The sequence below is a fragment of the Fundulus heteroclitus genome, chromosome 13 (genome assembly GCF_011125445.2).
Source record: "Fundulus heteroclitus isolate FHET01 chromosome 13, MU-UCD_Fhet_4.1, whole genome shotgun sequence".
Lineage (NCBI taxonomy): Eukaryota > Metazoa > Chordata > Actinopteri > Cyprinodontiformes > Fundulidae > Fundulus > Fundulus heteroclitus.
In genome coordinates, this window is record NC_046373.1 from 11,836,585 (window position 1) to 11,859,046 (window position 22,462).

A 22,462-nucleotide genomic window follows, 5' to 3' on the forward strand; every position below is an offset into this window, starting at 1 on the left:
TCCAGGTTTATAAACTAATTGCTTGGTTTTAACTGCAATAAAATGTAATTATTGTTTCATCTTCCCCCAGTAAAACTTTCTCCTAGACCAACAGGTGTCTAGGGACAGGTCAAAGAGTGCATCAGCAACTGTAAAAACACTAAGAATGTAATAGAAAACCACACACCTGGAAGATAAAAAAGTAATGTACACAGCCAATTTGTGTCACTATGCCAAAATAAAGCAGGCTTTCATTAGTTGAAAGCTACCAGTGCCAATAAAGGCATCATGTCTCGCTCCATCCACCAACAACCACGTTGCACAACAGACTGTCCAGGAGTTGGCGGATGCGTTGGTCCAGGTCTGAGAGGAGATCCCTCGGGAGACCATTTGCCTCCTCATGCACCTCACGCATGCCCAGGCATTGTAGGGAGGTCATACAGGCACGTGGAGGCCACACATTAATTTTGGCTTGTTTCAAGGACATTACATCAAAGTTGGATCTGCCTGTAGTGTGTTTTTCACTTTAATTTTGAGCGTGGCTCTAAATTCAGACGTCCATTGGTTAATAAATTTGATTTCCATTGCTAATTTCTGGGTGATTTTGTTGTCAGCACATTCACTTATGTAAAGATCAAAGTATTTAATAAGAATAGTTCATTAATCCATCTAGGATGTGTTATATATATATATATATATATATATATATATATATATATATATATATATATATATATTTATATATATATATATATATATATATATATATATATATATATGAGAGAGAGAGAGAGAGAGAGAGAGAGAGAGAGAGAGAGAGAGATATATTAGTGTGTGTGTGCTGTACTTACAGCTGAGCGAATTTTACCTCGCTTTTTTTCTGAGCTAGGGGTTGGGTTTGGTCCTGTGTGTTTGTCAGTTTGCCTTCATCGTGCTTAATGTGAACCGGAGTAGCCAAGGAGAAATTTTGCCACGGTAACACGTGGTGACAATAAAAACACTCTTGACTCTTTTGAAGGTGTCTATTAGGTTTAGGGCGGGGTTAGTGTTAGGTATAAACTGGTAAAATTTAGGGCTAGGGTCATGGTTAGGTCACAGAAAGGCTTGAAGATGAATGAAAGTCTATGGAAGTCAAGGCAAAGGTCTTCACGATGTACATTAATCAAGGATGGGTGTGAGTGTGTATGTATTCCTGCTGAACATGCTTCTGTATACTATAAATAACTGTAATAATGTGTGTATATATGTCAGTGGGTGTTCAGGATATGCATATTGGCAGGATTTGGTTGTTCTTTCAGGAACAATAATTATTTCCTATTATAGTAATTTTGCAATGGAACTTTCTTTTATTGGTTGTCGATATAGAAATATATATAACGGAGTATACAAATTGATTATGGTTTAACTCTTATTAAACTTATTATTGTATCATTTGAAATAAGGAAACAGATAAATAGACTATTATGTTTTGGAGAAGGGTTGGATTAAATAAGTGGATTAACGTTTTAAGTTTTACTTTTCAAATATGTGAATTACAATGCCAGAACACCTGGTATCAGCTGTCAGTACTAATGATGGTAAACATAGTTTTAGGAAAATAATTACATATTAACTGAAGCACAAGATGCTGGTTGCTTTCAGTCATTGGTCTATAAATGTCATGCATTAAGGAACAATTGAAAACAGGAAACTTGCAGCCACACTAGCAACACTATCAAAGCAATACTTTTTTCCATATATAAACAAGCAAGAAACGGCGGGTATTATCAGTGCTGTTACTGCACTGACTTATGCTAAGATATTAACATTTCTTTCCATTCAGTCTACTTAAAATAAGCGATAAGGAAAAGCGTCTATTCAAAGAGAAGGGAACACTGAAACCTTTATCTGGGAAAGATATATTAAATCAGGAGATGGCCAGGAAACAGTAACAACATTAATCTTTTAATTCTAGTTGGATTTTAAAATATTCAGTAAATCCAAATGATTTTATTATTATTATTTTTTAGGTAGGTTTTACAAAGCTATGGTAGTTAGCTGGTGTCATTTTTTTATTTGGTTTTGTTTACAGGGTAAAACAGATAAGTGAACGCTCTCCTTGAGCGTTGATTTGTTTTTCCTTTTTTGCCTTTGCAATGATTGCTTTAAAGATAAATACAGTGCTGATTTGATCTGTTTTTATATTGACGACAAAAATGATGTATTTCACACTCAGTTAGATTGCTATGACTGCAAATGTCAAAGATATCAACATTAGCTCTTAGTATAAGATATGGATGATAAAATCTAAATAATCTAAATAATCTAAACTAAATATTGACTAATGTGCAGTGTAATATTTTTATTCTTCATTTTTTTTCTCTTCTTATTCGTGACTGCATCAAAACAACACCTTCTTTTTTTCATCAACAATTTGCAGCGTTGTACACAGTTTCCAAAAGTTACTGCAGAATAGCAAGCTTTGAACTTGACAGAAGATTGCATGAATCATGAGGTGTGGAAGCTATGCTTGAATATTTGTAAATCAGGATTAGAGGCCAATCTCATGGCGGGCTGATTGAATCTGCCTGTCTGTCTTCCTCCTGTCCTAAGCCCCTCGGTGCTTTCAGGAAGAGCGTGATAAAGGGATTTGGTCTCTCCAAGATTTACAATGAGACTTCTCATTCTTACTCCACCTTTACCACATCCTACCCTCTTCGCAGCAGAACGAACTGTCACGTTCATTTTATCACTTGACATGTCTATTATGTATTTTTTATATTTAGATATCTGACGTGGTTTATGCAATAGCACGGATTCTATTTAAATGCATAAATAATAATAAACTGTTTAACATTATGACTACAAGCAGACACAGGCAGATTGTATGCCGATACCTTAACCTTAGAACTCAAAGCCCAAATCTCCTTGCTCCTATGAGTTAACAACCTTACAGTAGCAGTCCATACATTGTCAATACAAATGACTTAAAGAGCAGGTGATATGGTGTTCATCCAGACTCTAAACTTTCCAGAAATCAATTTGTTAAGTTAACCTGCTGCCCTTACACCTCAGAACTGCCAATGCAGGCAGCCATAGAGCCAAGGTGTCAAACAGATGAAATGTGGGGATTAGAACGTGGGATGCTACCCTTTCACAACCGTTACCTTGGTAAAGTGTGCACTACCATTGCATTTGGCCATCTCAAGCCACCAACTTGCAAGGCTGCTCAAGGAGAAGGTCATTTTTGCAGGTGTATTGTGGAACTTTTTAATAAAAAGGTCTCCGGGACTGCTTTAACATTATGCATTGAATGATCAATGTTGTATGTTGACCAAACGAGGGACCCGCTCTTTATTATGCAGACTGTCAAAACTGTATGGCTTATTTTATGGCAACAATAGCAGAATTTAAATGGCAAGTCAAAAGTACTAATCAGGACCAAAAAAATCACTTTTTACCATTTCCAGAATGTCAAATAACTTTAACAGGTGTTTTCCCCCAGTCCCTAAAAACAGCAATTATCAACTGCTGCTGAAAAAGAAAATTTGGACAAATTACTACTGCAGAACTACAGGCCCATCTCAAAGCCACCCTTTATCAGTAAGATTATTGAAAAAGCTGTTTCAACAATTAAACACCTTCTTAACAATGACCAGCCACTTTGACATTTTCTAGTCAGGTTTTCATGCTCACCGCGGTACAGAGACTGCCCTTATCAAGGTGTTTAATGACTTCCATATAAATACAGACTGTGGAAGAACCACAGTGCTGGGACTATTGGACTTCGGTGCAGCATTCAATACTGTCGATCACTCCATTCTGTCAGAGCGCCTGGAAAACTGGGTTGGCTTTTCTGGTACAATACTCGACTGGTTTAAATCCTACTTAAAGGACAGGGACTTTTTTTGTGTCAGTAGGTAATTTTACATCAGAGACAGCAAAAATCACATGAGGGGTTCCCCAAGGGTCCGTCTTGGGTCCCCTCCTATTCAATATCTACATGCTCCCTCTAGCTCAGATCATAAAAAATCATCATCAGCTACCATAACTATGCAGACGACACACAACTGTACATCACCATGTCACCAGTGACTATGAACCCATTCAAGCTCTGAGTAAATGCTTAGAAGTAATCAATGCATGGATGTGCCGAAAGTTTCTTCAATTTAATATGAACAAAACTAAAGTAAAAAACTGAAGTAATAATTTTTGGACCAATAGAGGAGCGATCAAAAGTTAGTGCAGAGCTTCAGCTAGTAACCACTGATCAGGTGGGAAATCAGGGTTTACTGTGGACTCAAACCTGAACCTCCAAAAACGTTTAAACACAGTCGGCCATTTATCACCTGAAGAACATTTCCAGGGTTAAAGGACTAATGTCCCAGGATGATCTGAAAAAACTAATCCATGTATTTATCTTTAGTCGAAATTGATCACTGCAACAAGGTCTTCCCAGGTCTGCCTAAAAAGTGGATCAGACAGCTGCAGCTGATCCAGAACACTGCCGCCCGCGTCCTCACTAAGACTAAGAATGTAGAGCACATCACCCCAGTTCTAAAGTCCACTGGCTTCATGTATCTCAGAGAACAGACTTTAAATACTTCTGTTAGTTTATAAATCACTGAATGGCTTAGCACCTAAATACTTTAAATGTCAGTGTTTCCTTTACCGTTCTACAGGGGGGGCGCCCCGCCCTGCCAACAAAATCGCCCACCTCCTTTACTTTCAGCTCAAAGTAAACTCACATTCCTGCTAGGAAAGAGAGTCCCAACATATTTTTTACCTGCCTTGATGAATATTTCTGCATTTTGTAAACAGGCCCAGTTTCTGAGGATGGCTGTACTAAAAACTCCCACTGTGTCAGGAGAGTTGAGCATCTCCTGACGGGGATGGGGAACATGGGCCGTTCATTAAAGAGAAACGCTTAGAAATTACCAAGTATTTATCCCTGACAGAATTAGTATTGCTAGTGTAGGGAGCGTGGAATCCAACTGGATAAATGAGCGAGATGGAAAGCAGGTGAGTATAATCAACAGATTGCAGAGCAGCTGGTGTAGAATCTAAATAGGAAGCTGAGTCAAGGAAGAGAAATGGACACAGGAGAAACTAAATGGAAACAGATTCTAAACCAAAGTGCACAGTACAAGATGAGTAATAACAAACTCAACCTAAAGGAATTAAAGGAACAATAAGGAACAACACATACACAATGCCTTTCACAGAGACCCGCCATTATTTACTCAACTGTCCTGCAGTTCTGAAACTCCACTGAATTTTTACTTCCACAGGATAAATATATAATGTTGTATTCTGTTCTATTTCTGGTCCACTTCTCTTATTCTGCTGCTCTTTTACTAATATAAAATAAAAATTGTTTCGCTCTGTTTTGGGAACTCTGGGAACTCTCCTATGATTGGCTCAGGAACCAGGAAGTAAACACGAGCTACACTCTGAACCAAAGTAGTTCCGGACCGTACTTCTAGGTTTGAAACGAGAAAAACTTGACTAAGACATTGTTGATGGAGAGGGCCGATTGTTTATAGGGAACGTTACTTCCATCCCAAGTGACAAAAGAGAATGATTTAGGATGATTTTACAGCAAATATCTTACTTACAGCTACTCTTAACTAATATGTAAAGACCCTAATAACAATACCAATAAAATGATAAGAAGCCAAACTCAAGTTAGACCAAAACACAAACAGCTGTGGCTCATTATATTAACATTAACAACTACTGTCAGCTAGAAGTTATTTTTGTTCTTTAAAAAGGTTTTTGTTTCCCTTTTTTGTTTCCTTTCATGATTGGATCCGTCACTTTTGTCTCTCAGTGTTGTGGGGATTTGAAACGTTCAACATTGTGTAACAACAACTACAGCATTCTGATTGCAATAAAGCTCTCACATTATTGCAACCTTCACCCATTGATCTTGACTCTGTCTCAGGTTAGACATTCCTGACTAGACACATTATTTCAAACTGAACTAGATCAGCAATAGTGTCAAATGTCAGAGAGCAATAAATAAAGTTGGAGAAAGAAATGAGGAGACTGATTCCTAAATCTGCTTTGAGTTCCAAAGTCAGCCAGTAAAAAAAGCCCTGGAGCATGTTGTAAATGATGATAAGAGTTGCTTATTTGTTATTATCATTACATAATTAGTCCAGATTTCCTCACTTTAATGATCATATTTTGTTTCAGTGGGTTTAATCTTATTATAAATCTCTTAAGAAATGAACTTATTAGGTCCTGTGAGCAAAGAATAATAATTCAACCAACTAAGCATTTAATGTGAATAACTGCCAGCCAATAAAATCATATTGACAGTAGCTTAATGACAGTGGTAAAATTTTAAAGGACAATGTGGTCCTTTAGCCTGTAGTTGGTGAATCACCTTAAGGGAAGAACTCTCCCCTGAATGAGAGTGTGATAAATTCTGGCCTATAATACTGATGTAACTCTTCACCTTAATGCAACTTGAAAATGTCTTTTATAGAGAGGTGCAATGAAAAAAAGAAAAGCTCTAAATGAACTTGTTCAGATCTAAGGCATTACTCGTATGTTGCATCAGGTCCTAATGAGTTAAACTGTTCTGGCTTTATCAAAATTCACACAGCATAGTCATGTGAGAGTTGGCTCTACCGAGACATGAATTGTTGGGTAAACAACTCCATTCACAAATCTAGGATACAGTCCGTTAAAAGTATTTGTTAGATATAATCAGATAAATACATAATCAGGACCAGGATGTTGTTTTTTTTTTCCCACTAAAGCTGCTGGCAGACAGGTTTCTCATATTGCCACATATAAGCTGATACATCGGTACAGAAAAGAATCTTAAGTGGGTATACAGAACAAAGAAATTAAGTGGAACAACAACTGTCATGTAAGGTGACCTATTATGCTTCCTTTTATACATTTAGGATAGGTCTATGAGCTACACAAAACATGTTCATTACATTTGTTGCACAAAATCATTCTCATATAAAGAGATTTCACCTCCTCAGTTTCACATATTTTGGGCTCCCTTAAGAATGAACTGTTTTTAGAGCTCTGCCAATGTTATGCAAGTAAGCAGCAACTGGCCGCGCCCTCCTCCAACTCAATGTTTATACGTAGTACTCTACTCCACACCGTGCGCTTTGAGAGTTTCTCTGCTGGATTTTTGCATTCCTACTCAGGAGGTAGTATGGCGGTCGTCAAGTACAGTTGAGGTCTTAAGTGAAATAAAATCAACTCTGATTTGCCGACTCAGTACTACAGAGAAGGAAACACTGGATTCACTACGCTGAAAGCTGTGAAGTTTGGTCTACAAGGACTGTGTGGTTCAAAAAGTTGTTCTTCATGGCCGCTGATCTAACCAGTCTTGTGTGTGTGTGCGGTAGAGGGCAGAGCAGCCGCGTCTGCAGCCTTGTATTGGACAGAGAAGGCCTGAGAGAGGCAGCGTGGACCAAGGTTCTGGAGGGCTTCTGCGGGACGGCTTATCTCTCAGCAGCCTCTGCGTGGGGTTCCCGCTTCGCTCCTTGCCCCAGAGGCTGTCGCTCACAGCTCCTGGAGCTTTGCCCCTCCGCCGTTGATCTAACCCAAAGAAAACTCCACCGAATCAGCACAGCGCAATGCGAATACCTAATGTTCAGCCTATAAAAATAAAAAGCACCATATTTCAAAGCTAGGGCCTACAGCCACTGGGTTACCGAGTCTGTTGAAAACCAAAAGTGGTACAGTGATTTTGGGCAGGGATGAGTATAGTGGAGCGGGGCAGACAGGGTCCATGAAAAAGTCCCATAAGTAGCCTAATCTTACAGGGCTACCCTTACGGTACGTTCACAGCGAATAAAAAAAAAAAGAAGCAAGTTTTTCACGTTTGTCGCTTGACATTTTGCCTCTCTCTCACAGACAATTCGTGCTGACCACGCGTAGACAATAACGTGAAATTGTGTCCAGATCGCTTCACCTCGTCATCTAATAGGAGTAGCGTCAATGCACTTGTCGACTCCTTTTGTCAGTACAACTCACCATGGGGGACATGGGTTTTACCAAGCGACTGTTGTATGTAATGTGGAAAGCCATGAAACTGCATTGGCACCCCTATGTTCACCAGATAGAATCCAGAGATGCACCCAGTTCTGCAAGTACCACCATCTGGAGCTTCATCTGGATCAATGGTCTGTTCCAGCAGTACTTCCATTTGTCCAGAACCCAGTATGAGGACCTGCTGCCCTGTGTCACCTGAAACTCATCGTTCACATTGCCGGCCATTAATTTGCTTCTGATCGCGCCTTTACTGAGGCATAACATGTAAATCACTTGCTCTGTTCACCTTTTTTGCGTTCGACGTGAACGCCTCTTTAGAGAGAGTTCCAGAGTTACGTTGAAAGCCAAGTTTCCTGTTATTTCTTCTCAACTGCCTAGAAAATTATCTGTGTCATGTTTTTAGAAAGTGTTGGTTTGTGTAAGATACTTCTACGAGGCATTTAGGATGTTTTAGATCCGGTTTTTGATGTTTTAAAGTAAAATGCAATATAAAAGTCTTATAGTCAAATATTTGTATGCTACAATTTTACTTTTTGCTTGTGTTGCCAGGTGAGGTACTGGGCTGGGATGAGGTTGCTAGTTGCAGTATTTGACTTGTCTAAAGTTACTAGGTTAGGCACTGTCCAGCTGATTGTGACATAATAATGGGTAGTTTTTTTTAAACAGGTCGTTTTCCAGACAACAGCTGGATGCTTTTTGTTTTGTTTTTGTTTACTTGTTTGTTTTTTTGCGATTGGACTGTTTCTAGAAGCACTAGAGGCCCAAATGGATGTATAGAAATGGAACAAAAGGTGAATGTTTCATAATAGCCCACCTTTAACTATCACGGTTAAGAAATGATTGTCAGGTTGGGGACCAGGTTTACTCTCTGTAATGTAGTCCACATAGATAAAACCTACACAAAGAACTAACCTCTGAGAACCTTTGAACGTCCTGAGTGAGGGTCCCCACACGACTCCAGTTGTAGAAGTTGAGAAACTTGACCACTGCTGGGTTCACAGCATTGTCGGATGGGACGGTGCGGAAGAAGTTGGGGTACTTTTTCTTATCTGCCAGAACCGGGGTTGTCGCTGCGAATGACAGCTGTAATGACAGAACATGACAAAAATTCAGTCAAATTCAACAGAGAATCCTTCTTTGAGAGTTAAATAAAACATGTATACGCTCCTGCTTTCATGTGCTGTCTCCTTTTTGTTGTTTGTGCTTTTAACAGTAAGTATAAGTGATAAATGTACCTAGCAAGCTCAATCAATGGCAATCATACATTCTTTTTCTTTGTTATAAGGCGTTCATCACATCACAGATTCAAAGAAGAGAAATGTGCACAATAATTGGGTTATAATGTAAGCATAAGAACAAAGCAACACTTTTAATTTTCTTCAAACATCAGTAAAAATGCAGGCAATAGTCTGATTTGAAGAGAAAAGCAGCTCAGTAGCTTGATTAATCCTTTGGTTGGTAAGTCAAAAGCATCTTGAGATACAAATACAGCTGTACACAGACCAAGCATAGAATCCGCTGGAACCTATAACACTAATTGGCTTCTTACCAACCCATACTACCAGCTTCAACAACTGCAACCAAAGCATATTTGAAGGACAAGCTCTGTAAATCATTCTTACAATAAAAAGGGCAGAAAAATTAAGAGATACATTTTTTACCTCATGTACTTTTTCCAGGGCTTTTACAAGGCAATGAACTAAATGCAGTACATAATCAATTTATAAAATATACTGGGAAAGATTTAAGTGTGTAAGAGTGAGATGTGAACAAAAGCAGTGCATATTAGCTGAGTAAATATTTCTGAAAAATGTGTTTTTATTGATAAGGTGTAAAGAAAGTAAAAATAAAGTGCATTTGCCATAATTACCAGCAACCCTGCTACATACATCTCTCAAAAAATAATATAATGGCGTAAAAGGAGTATCACTCTTGAAAACGAAACTGTAGATTTTTTTTGTTTTGCCTTTATTGTACATAAAACAATGGGGAAAATGTAATGTTATTGCATTACAACAATCAAAGCCTTCTTGTAATTGTTGAACAGGTTTTAGCATATTTCAACTTTTACAACCTTTTCCCAAAAGTTTTTCACATGTTACTGCACCATAATTTAAAGACACATTATACCAAAATCAAAATGTTCCAAAACCCATGTTTCCTACGTGCAAAACACACTTGAGGTTCTACAAAATCTCCAAATATTCCACACAATTTCTCAGATGATTCTTTATTTATATATAACCACATGTGTTCACATATTCATATGTTATTTTGCACATGTGAACCTCATGTGTTTTTTTAAGAGTAAAGAAGTCACTAATGCCTATTCTGCCATATATATATATATATATATATCTATATATATATATATAGATATATATGATGAATGACTGTTGTCATTACATGTGTAGATTTGTGGCACTTGTTTAATTTTCCACCCTGAAAAGCCTGGAAGAAACATGAAGGAAAGATTTACACAACCTGTGCATAACGGACATTTTAATAGTGCAGAGTATTAAGACATTACCAGTGGATGTGGCATAAGGTGCTCTGCTTTATTTTAGTGTTCTGCCTTATTATGATGAGTGATATAAATCAGTGATGGTTTAATTACATACTTTTCAGAGATTAGGCACAACCTGTGATTCGTGATTGTGATTAACATGAGGATATCATAATTCTTGTTCTAGGTTAGGAGATACATGAGTACATTTCTTAAAAGTTCACCAAACCCTTAAAAAATTCTAGCAACTCTTCAATATAGGGATTAAGGTGATAATCTCACTGGCATCCTATCAAATTGTTCATATTTTTTAAATGTCCTCATGGATATGAATTAAAAAAAGGGACAAAATGAAATCTGAATGATCTATTGTTAGCAGATGGGCTACAAAGAGATAATGAGAAATTTACTAGTAATTCACAGGTCATGGAAAAAATCCAGATAGATTTAATGCAGGACCAATAATCCCTGGTGCAGAACTAAAGTTTGATAGTAAATTTACCTTGATGTATCTTAAAGTTAAATGTTAAAATAAAAAATATATAACTTATAAATTAGGGCCTTAAAGTATAAAGGGCCTTGGAGATATATTCACAAAAAGGGGAGCACCAATGACTCTACTTTGAGCTAACACATTCTATTGTAGCTCTGGCTGGGTGCTTAGGGTTGTTGTATCCTTTTAAGGTGAACCTGCACCAAAGTATAAAGTATTTTGGTTTTACAACAGGTTTTTTTTTTTTCCAGCATCATCCGGCATTTTGCTGAATACATCTGCCCAACAACCTTTTCTCCACCAAAGGAAAGCATACCCACGGCATGATGCCGCCATCAACTCGTTTCTCTACTTTTTTTTTTTCTCTATTTTTATTTTCAGGTTGATGTGACTTGTTTGTTTTATGCCACACATAGTGTTGTGCTTGTAGGTCAAAACGTAAAATTTTTGTCTCATCTGACCAGAGCACCTTCTTTCACATGTTAGTTTTGTCCCCTACGTAACTGGTGGCTGACCACAAAAGTGACATCAAGCGGCTTTCTTTAAAAATTGGCCCCATCCTGCCACTCTTATTAATTGCCGTTGTGTCAACAGACTCACCCACCTGAGTTGTGGATCGCTACATCTTTCAGAGTTAACATAGGCCTCTTCATTGCTTCTCTCGCTAATCTTTTTAGTTTTGAGAAAAAAGATTAAACAGTAATGCATTAAATGTTAAAAGCTGCGGACATTGTTTCATACTTTCCCCCAGCTTCACAACTTTAGCTTTATTCCTGACTTATGTGGTGCGTTCCTTGGTCTTCATAATGCCGTCTGCTAGCTACTGTTCTCTAACAAACATCTGAGGCTTTCACCCAACTTTCATATTTACAGTAAGATTTAAGTACACACAGATGAACCCTATTCAGTAATTAGGGGAGTGGGGAAGATAATTGAGGGCATTGGGTTTTATTTATAGGCTTTTGAATAAATGGGGCTAAATCCAAAGGTGCTCCTCACATTTTTCAAATTGTAAATAAAATCCAATGTTGTCTATTCTTTTTCTCCTATTTTGCAGTTTTATGTTACTTTGTGTTGCTCCATCACCTAAAATCCTACAAATATATATGTTTAGATTTGTGGTTGTAACTTGACAAAATAATCATGTTCATCATCATACTCTGCAAAAAGTCCAAAGCAATTTAGCAGATAACACAACTTTTCACTTACTCGATGCAAAATCCTGAGTTTGGCTCACAAAATTGGCCACTTTCTTTACAGACCCACTGGATTTAAATTCACACATCAACAAAACAGGTTTATAAAACAATACATGGGTTATAGGCGACAATGAAATTTTAGAATTAACCTCACTTCTGCTGAATCCAAAATCACTCACTAATCTAGGAGGGCTTCGAAGTGGTCTTTCCAGCATTTCCTTAATTTACATTGAACTGATCCCAGTCGGGTGCTCAACACAGTAGGAGAAGCCTCTGTGTCTTTTAAAAGGAGCTGGTGATATTCCCAAATCAAGCTGATTGAAGTGGCTCTCTGAAGATTAAGATGGACAGAATAAAGTTGGCAAGGAGATGACCAAATTATCTACTTTCAAAGATTAAAGGTAAATGGACCGAGTTGATATAGTACCTGTCTAGTCATACTGATCACTCGCACATTACGCCATAGCCGCATTCCCCCAATCACACTCACTAATGCACACATATTCACAGGACAACATATAGATCATTGGCAACTGGAAGGTAAGTGCCTTGCCCAGGGGCACACAGATGTGACAAGGAGAAGCTGGAATAAAACTCACAACCTTCCGATTGCAAAAGACTTCTCAACCTTCTGAGCCACAGTTGCCGCAAGATTAAATAAAACAGATTTTTTTTTTAAATTTTCTACTGAGCAATACATTGTTGTTAAAGTCACTGATTATTGTATAGAGTAATAGATAGTCTAGAATTATTGACTTCACGGGGTTGTTTTTAAGTATAAGCAATAACCCTCCTTGTATTACATGATTCAATAGTTAGTTAAAAGTTTATAAAAATATAAAAGTTCTTCTTGGTTTATCAGAAAAGCATGTTAATACTGCCATGAAATCAAAGGTCTTGTAATTGTTGCCTTTTTTTAGTTAGTATCCCAATAAATACTTTCTTGTCAAACATGAATTTTTTAGGTTTCATAAATAAGACTAACAAAGATGTTTGTGGGAATCTGTTGATAAATAAGTATTTTATACTTTAATCGAGACTTTCCAATCCTTTCATTCTAAAAAAAAAAATCATAAATGGATATAACCCACATTTTCAATTTATTTCATGTCCGGGAGAAATCTGGTGCAAAATGTCTTTGTTCAGCACTGAGAGCAGGTCAAAGGTTTTGCAGATTGATTTAAAAAAAAAATTGCTTTGCATACGAACTCATGTGACACTGGTGCACAATGTAAAGAAGGACAGTGTAGAAGCGCGACAAAATATGTCAAAGATCAGTAGTATTATTAAAAGAACAAGCTATCCTTTATTTTACCTTGAACAGCTTTGATTAGGTGAAATACAAAACACATTTGATATGTGAGCATAGTTGCTGACGTCAGATTGCTTTCAGAGAAACAATCAGCAAAGTCAGGATAGTGTTTTTTTTTTGGAAAGTTGTCTTAAACACACCCCTTGCATACACTTAAGATAATTTACAGGCTATCGGATCCACACATAAACACATCATTCACTGAGCAACTCTCAATTCTCACAGACTCCAGCAGCCATTCTTTGCCAGTAGTAATTAAACTGTGGCAGTGGGCTCTAGGCAGCTCCCCCGTCTCATCTCACCACAAGGTCACGGAGACTCTCAGCAATACCAGAGAGAATACTTCTCACCCTATTGAGCCACAACATTGTACCAAAGACTTGAGGTGAATCACATCATGGCGGTGATCTGCTGAGACATTCTGTACACACAGACGCTTATCTCAGTCTGTTTCGAGTAAATACAAAAAGGCTTTGGCGCTGTTCAGTTTGAACGACTTTGAGACGCGACCAAGCTAGTTTCATGTTCGTGTCCAGACAAAAACAGAGGAAGGGGGTTCTGAATACAAAATATGAGATACCATACGATGAGAAGTTTGCTTTTATTAACCAGCTTGGCATGTGTTCAATGTTTAAAGACTTATCAGAGATGTACACAGATCCGTTTTTCAAGTCAAATCGCAAGTCTCTCATTATTGAAGTAAAAATCATCTCATTGGATGCAGAGTGACTGGGGTTGCTATTATTTAAAACTGCCTAAACTCCCCGATGCTTTTCTATGTATTGGCAAGTGACCTATCGTACCAGACAGATTTAACGCCACTGAACTCTATTACAAGAAATAAATCTTAAGTAGATCAACGAGTTTAGACCTGAACAATTATAGAATGTCTGTAAGTTAAATATATCTATTGGAGGCTGTTTAATTTTTGAAGGCATTTTTTTAACCATGTGATTTGCTAGATGTCAGAGGGAGCCACGTAAAGTTTACTTTGTTGTTAATAACTTGAAATCATTAAATACATAATTTTCTGAGATATCTGTGTTGTCCTTTTCATAAAGCTAGAGCTAACATAAACAGATTGTTCTAAACCATTATTAGACCATGGTTAGTAAATAAATCAAATCCATCTTTTCACAGGAGAATCTTTGCATCACTATTGGTTACTGGCTTAGTCACACCCCGATTACATGAAATAAAAACTTCAAGATATCCAAGTCCCTGACCTTGAGCCCAAGTCAATCCTTGAGTCTTTAGACCTTAAGTTTAATTCAATTCTCAAGTATATAGACCTCATTAAAATCAAATCTCAAGTCTTTTGACCTTGAGCTCAAGTAGACTCTAGTTTTGAGACACAGATACAATTCAGTTCTTGAAACAGTAAACCTCAAATCAATTCCCGATTCATTAGGCCTCAAGTCAAATTCTATTCTAAACTCTTGACACATCTAGTCTAAGACAGTTTCTTAGTCTATAGACCTAGGGTCCAACTCAGTTCTGAAGTCTTTATTTGTGATTGCCTCTCGAGTCTCAGAATGGCAAATGACAAATGGCACAGGGAAAGTTTCTAAAAGTTCTGCAAATATGCCTTTTAATTTGGTGCGAAAACTACATTTGCACAGTTTCAGTATTTAAAGACGTCTACAGCTCAAGTTTTACAAAATAAATGCTCCATTGTTACTAAACTGAATTATGTGAGTCAGCATGATACTTTTACTGATTATCAGTTAAAAACAAGGAACATTTTAACCAATTTACTAACCATAACAAATAATTTAACTGAAATTTGCATTGTGTCTTCATGATTAAGCTGAAATAAAAATGCCAAATGTTGATACCAAAGTTCGCTTCTACAGACGGAATACTGGTCTGACTTCCTTTTGCACAAAAAGATTTTCAGCTTACTAAACAACAATGTACTTAATTCCTTATTGCTTACTTGGGTTTATTTGTCTTTCCAGGAAAGCAGTGTTTATTGGCTTTCAATATTATCACATAAGCCCCAAAGAATACAGCATTTGAGTTGGACATTATTGAAAAAAAGACTCATTCAGTCTTAATGTTTCTTACGATTCTTGGCAGTACACCTGAGTGGCCCATCTTGGAATTGGTTATCCATAAATAAAGGGCTTACAAGCTTTCCTACAGGACAGCAAAATAAATAAGCAGGATGTGTGAATGTGTCTAATCATGCTGACAGTTCTAATAGCATTGATTGGTCCTAGTGGGACTTCCTCGAAATAGGATCTGCTGGTGCTAACTGTGTTGTTGGCCTTTGAATAATGAAGCGGCTGTTGCAGAAAGGTGAGATTAAAAAAATGAATGGGTGATATATAAGCACATCTTACAACACAGGGGCTTAAATATCAGAGGGATCTGTTTCTAAAACACATAAGCATAGTCAAAATTGTACTAAAAATATGGAATAATGTATATTCATTTGGCTTTTACACAATAAAATTTAAAGAAGCCATAATTTTGAAGATCCTTGATCTTGAAACATTACAGTTCTCAGCAAAGCTTCAGCAAGTTATGATTGTCAGGATGTCTTTACAATATACAACTGAGAATATGAATCAAATTCGAAAGCTCAGCTGACCCTTTCTTATTATCTCTTTCCTGTGCACCATCCTGTCAATGAATCTGTTCGGCCAGAGCTTTAGGACCGCTTGAGGAGAAATAGAAATTGCTGTTGATCAGGAAACATGGAGGTGGTCTTGGGTTTCATATCAAATTCAAGGCAGTAATTTGCCAAACCACAGATGCATGCAGCGACATTGACAGTGGGTAAGAAACTTCAACTGCTTTAATGACCAAATCCACGACACATAAGCACTGGGATGAAGGTGGAGCAAAGAGATTAACGTCAACATTAAGCTTTCGAAGAACGGTAAAGTTTCTCACCCTACTCCATTCAAAGGAGTGGGATGACAAAAATTAAGCCTTTGAGACACAAAGAACCAAAGAAATAAACAAAGGAAAGAAGGAACGTGTCAGTCGGTGTCCTTGGCTCTCCACCCTGGTAAGAAACTCAAGTCCCTGGTTAAAACACCTAAGATTAGGTCAATTGTCATTTGACAGGCTTAAATCTCTTTTGAACTCCAATTAGACTTACCACAGATTATTTTGTTGCATATTAGACAATAAAAGTTTGATCAGCATTTACTGCAAAATTAAACCACTGGCTTTGAAACATCATCTTCTGTTTTATCTCACTCTCTTTAAGCCAGTTACTTCGACAAACTAGCCTGTTCACATTTTCAAATCTTAAGACACCTTTATTTTTTTACACTATGTGATTTACGAGTGAGAACAGCCTCTCACATGGGACAGAGGTAGCAGGGCTAATCAGATACTTGTGTTTCAGGACAGACAGCTGTGGGTGGGTGGGTCCCTGCCCGACTGGACCACCCTGGTAGTGAGCTGTCTGTCACCTGATGGTAGATTTTGGTAGATTTTGACCTGTACAAACTCAGAACCCTCATACACAGGGCTTCGACACCTGAATCAAAGTCTGGAGACAATGAAGACAGAAGGAGGCTTTTTTCTGTCTCCTGTGTGGTGGTATCTTACACAGTTCCTTCAGCAGGGCCTCAAGGTGGTCCAAATCTATCCCCTTGCACTTGACACTTTAAATCCTTAAAGCGTGGGTTGATCACAAAAGCCGTCTTTAGTCAATCACGGTTGTAAATACACTTCGGGGTAAGTTCTTTGTGAAAGCATTCTTGAATTTCACCATGCAGGAAGAGTCATCATCGGATACCTCCATGGTGTGGTGCGGGTGGCAGAGAACAAGCAAAAACACTCAACAAAAGACATATGTTTTATCTCCAGGGAGCTCAGTCACAAATTGCATTGGACATTTCAGAAAATTTTTAATCTACAAAATAACTAGAGTTTTTTTTTTATAGAAACATTTAACAATAAATACCATTAAGATTTTTTTTAACCGCATGGCTCAATGACATTAGCCAGCTTTCGGAGTTTTACCATGTCTAATGAAGTCAATATTACTAGGTTGTGCTTCTATTTAGCTAAAAAATAGCCTCATTAGTTGAAAAGAGATCACATCCAGTGTTGAATTCCACCCTATGGAAACATCCTGTATGAGTGGCTCACTGTTGCCCAAGTCTTTTTGCTCCTGGTTTAGTTCCTCTGTATGAGCAGGGCTGTGTTTAAAGTGAGCCACTATCTTGAAAGATTTTGCAAATGCATAACAGCAAGGCTAGAATTATGTTATTATAGTCATATCTTATTTTGAAAACATATTATTCATCAAAATTTGCTTGCTTAATATCTTTTGAATATGATGTAATAGAGTTTTCTTTTTTAGCCACAAATGCTGGCACATCCAAATAGGGGATGTGTTTTCTATTAGGCTAAATGTGACGAAAATCAGCACAGTTTGTGGAAATGTGACTCTATAGTATAGCTTGAAATTAGGTAGCTTTGTGGATGTTGCAGTTATGCTACATATAAGTAGAACCAGTAGTGTATATGAACAGTATTCATGGCATGAGCCACAGAACATTGCTGAGAAATAAACATGGCAGTGAAGTCTAGCTATAGATCAAATTGTGTATAGTTAATTATTAGATATGCAGAAAGGCAATGCCTGAATGATATTTACTTCAAGATGCTTATTCTGATATTTCTAGGTCACTAAGATGCAAACCAAATACAAAATATTGGGAACAATGTTGAAAACACAAATTATAGTAAAATAGATGAGATAGTAATCTCTCACAGTCTGATTTATCAATCAGGATTAACAAAACAATTTTTATTTACTAAACAGCAGAACAAAGAAAGAACATTCAGATATTCACAAAGTCTAAGAGTATCATGCTTTTGGATTACTTAGGAAAGCCCATATTATAATGTTATAGATTTGTAAGATCCTGGTGGGAAATAATTAACATGATTTGGTTGATGGTAAATTAATTTACCTTATTTATTGCTTTTCTAGTCATACTAACCACTGAAATTGCTTTTAAATGAGAGCCAAATTCACCAAACCACACTCACAAATGCACACACATACTGAATCGTTTGTCCATCAACAAAAAAAGAAAACTTAAATCGAACAGAAAGAATTTCAAGATGACTACTTGTCCCACTGGGCCACAATCACCAGGAGTTTGAGTTAAAAAAAACATCTATTTACTCATTTAATGGCATGAGAAAACCAAAAAGGAATTGGCTAAATTATAAAGAAAGAGAATTATGGACCTTCCAAGTACAGTTCATTGTTAGGTGCAATTTATGAATGCCTTAAGATGATGCATTCAAAAGCAGAAGACCTTGTGATATTGCTTTCTAAAGGTATTGTGAGAGTGCCATGATGTCCAGTTAGAAGGTCCTGCACCAAAAGAGGTTGAAAGGCCACTCACCAAGGAAGAGGCCATTACTCCAAAACCGTCATAAAAGGTAGATCACATTTTGCAAATGAACCCAGGAGACTTGTGTTGTGGCCTGGTGAAACTGAGATTAAAATGTCTAGCTATAATTGCCATTGCTTTATTTGAAGGAAAGTGGTGGGTTAGTAAAGTTAGGGGAGTAGAGTTAGTTGGGACTTTTGAAATAAATGATATTTTACAGTGTATTTGTGTGTTTTTTTTTTGTTATTACAAAATGGAAAATCATTACAAACATCTTGTGTTGCGTAATAAAAGCTAAAAAATGTAACACTGCCTGAAACTGTCAACTTAGACAAGTGCAGCCACCACACTCTACCTAACAATGTGAAAAGAAACTGCACATCATGACTTACTTTGCCCTACAGACGAACCTCTAGACAGCTGAATGATGTGATGTTCACCTCTCCTCTGACAGCTTATAGCCTGCTGTAACCCCTGATCCACCATGTCACTCATGTGGCAGAATAATGACATAATACTGCAGAGACCAACTAAACCACAATGCCGCACTCACGTCAAGCTTCATGTCAGTTTTTCATTTGTTTTATTTTTTTACACATCATACCTATATCATGTGAGTCCACATGCCAGTTTACCCCAATCCAATTGTAATTTTTTAGCTTGCTGCATATTGTTTGATACTGGACTTTAAATGCTGCTGTTTTGCAAGCTTTTTGACATTCCTGTACTACTAGGAATGCCCCGAAAAAGACTTCCCTTTACATATTCACTACCAAAGAGTCATTGCCCTACAAACATTCAGTCACTTGTTCCAGATATTTCAACATGCCAGTGCAAAAAAAAAAAATAAAATAAAAAAAATATATATATACATACACATTTTTAGATACATTCAAAGGCTTCATTTTCTTTCATCCCTGACATTTTCAAAATCATAAATCAAACACAAGTGCATAATAACAAGACGTGCAAAGACAAAAAGACCAAAGGTTGAGAACATAAGGAGGGATGTGATGGATATAGCAAAAGTGTAGGATTTCCTCTTTTACAAAACAAAACAAAAACAATCTGCAATATTTAAGATCCAAAATACTACATGTTGATATTTAAGACCCAATAGAGTTATAGAATTAAGACAGGTTAAAAAATGCTGATGTGGCTCTTGTGCTCTTGCACTTGTTAACAATAAAAAACATAGTGTAAAAAAACTGAGTTATTTAAGATGAAGTTTGTCCAAATTGTGTTTGTTTTCAAAGGTATATTTATAATGTTTTACTGTAATAATGATTTTAATAATGAATTTAATCAAATAATGAACTCAGATTAATTGGACATCTGGGCAAAAGCTAATTCTTGACTCTGAAAAATGTCACAGCCGTTTATGCAAGCGCTGCTCTGTGAACCTTAAAGGTACATAACCACATTATTTGACATGTTTTAAATTCATACATTAGCAACTCACTCTGGTTGCATAGAAAGGTTTTATGAAAGACCATCACATCCTGCTGATGTATTAGTTATTTTGGTGTTTTACACTTTGTTTTTGCTCAATTTTTTTGTAAATAAAGCCCTTTTGTGTGTATTTATAATAACAAGTATGACACTGTACATGTGCGCAGGGGATGAACAAGGAAGCAGCTAATGGCTGTTAGCATCTCCCAGCGAAGTAATGGAAACTATGAAGAAAGGTTGCAAAAAATAAATTAGAATAAATGATTCCAAGAGTGAAAAGACTGGGATGTCACTGGGAATACAGTTTGAACTTTGGTGTTCCCAGAAATGGAAGCTAAAGCTACCGATTGCTCAGATGTAACAGGAGAGTTTATTGTCATGAATAAAGGTCCTCATTTATACTCTGATAATAGTAATAGCAATGCTCTTCTTAGCCTCTACAGTCTTAAATACAAACAACATTAAAAATAGATTGATTGATTGGTTCTTACCTTGATGCTGTGTCCCTTGTTTCTGTTTATGAACAGGAATTTTCTTTCTCTGTGATGTTCTTATATAAGGCTCTTAGAGTTGCTGTAGATAGGTTTATTTAATTAATAACGGCTGGTCTTGAATCAAGCAGAGCTGCCGCTTTACCGCGAGCCATTGCTGAGGGGTCAGGCTCGGTCCGGCATTAATTAGTAGTCGCCATCTGGCTTTCTGATAGTTCTGTGGTACTGCCTGTAGATGGTGCCCCGTCTGTTTATATCTGCTCATCGCGGCCAGTGAGAGGGTTCTATTTGGGCTCAAAAAGGACGCTGGATGAACGCTTGTTGTGTATATAGCCTTATTTTATCATGATCAAATGTTTTTTTTTATAAGCATATAAACTTGGCTATGTACCTTTAAACTATTATCATGTATGCATTAGATGGTTATTTTGACAGTTATATTTGGGCAAGATGTGCGGAGATGTTTAGATGGCATTACAAAAAAGGTTTAACAGTGGTTTATGACATAATCCATAACTTATTAAACCTTGGGTGCTTTTGTTTTGAAGAACTGAAGCATCTCTGATAAGGATCTGGAATATAGCATTATGGAGGTATGTTTATTTTGTTCTGAAATACCCAAAGACATTCATTAGTGACTTAAAAGAGCATTCCACAAGTTTAAAGGTTAATTTTCTTTCATTCCCATACAGACCCTTACAATTGCTCAACATGTAAAATGTTTGCAGCAATTGCCTCTGTAGGCTCCATTAGTCAGTTGACTCTCATTCACTTGGAAACCTTTGCTGAGTCTCCACTTCCATTAATGCACCAGCAAAAAAACCGGGCTAACTACAAATATATAGACATTTCTCACCTCAAAGGACATTACACCTCTAAATAAAATACACGTGCAGCCGCAGCGGCAGATGCTTTTCCTCTTCTCCTATGCATGTGCACAACACTGGTGTCATTTCAACAACTTATGGGAAAACTCTGGAACTTACGCTATGCTCCTTCAGGTTTGGGAGACAATCTTGTGATCAATATGATGCCAGGAAAAAAACATGAACTTACTATTAATACCCTGTCATAGTCCACAGCCTGCGAACATCTCTGCTTAATTGATCCAAGCCCAATTCTTACAAAAGAAAATATGCTTATATGTGTCAAAGCTAAGGTCTTATTGTAAACACTGCTCAATTGTAGCTAAATTAAACCAGCTTGGAAGGTAGCATTAGCTCTTTTCAACTTAAAAATTAATAACATGTAATTAAGTGTTAATTAATTAGTGGACAACATTAATATTTTATTCAAAGGATTCACACTTAAGGGGTTTACTTTCACAGTGGATTGGATGTCGCAAAAATTGTTAATGAGATTCAAGTCCCAAAACACAAGTCCAAGTTGAGTGTTGAATCTTCAGGAGCAAGTCTAAGTCTTGTCAAAAAGTTTTTGCTTATGGAAATCAAGTGACTCGAGTGGAGTTAATGACAGGGGTCTTAATTCAGTCCTAAAGCCACTCAGAGTACATTTCACATAAGAAGATTATTTCCTAGGGGAAACACATACTCTAATTGGGAAACTGAAAACTTAAATTAAGATGCCTAAAAACAACAACAGTTTAAGGGTAAAAGTGTTTTATTGCTTGTTACAC

General features: G+C 37.0%; 1 protein-coding gene across 1 annotated transcript in view; it reads right to left on the minus strand.

Moving 5' to 3' along the window:
• The window catches only part of LOC105937545 (gamma-aminobutyric acid (GABA) B receptor, 2), a 204,806-nt gene that overhangs the window by 54,217 nt on the left and 128,127 nt on the right, over nucleotides 1-22,462 (minus strand). The window contains exon 3 of the mRNA XM_036145868.1: nucleotides 8,905-9,075. Within this exon, the coding sequence (XP_036001761.1) occupies nucleotides 8,905-9,075 (171 nt within the window). The remainder of the gene's footprint in view (nucleotides 1-8,904; nucleotides 9,076-22,462) is intronic.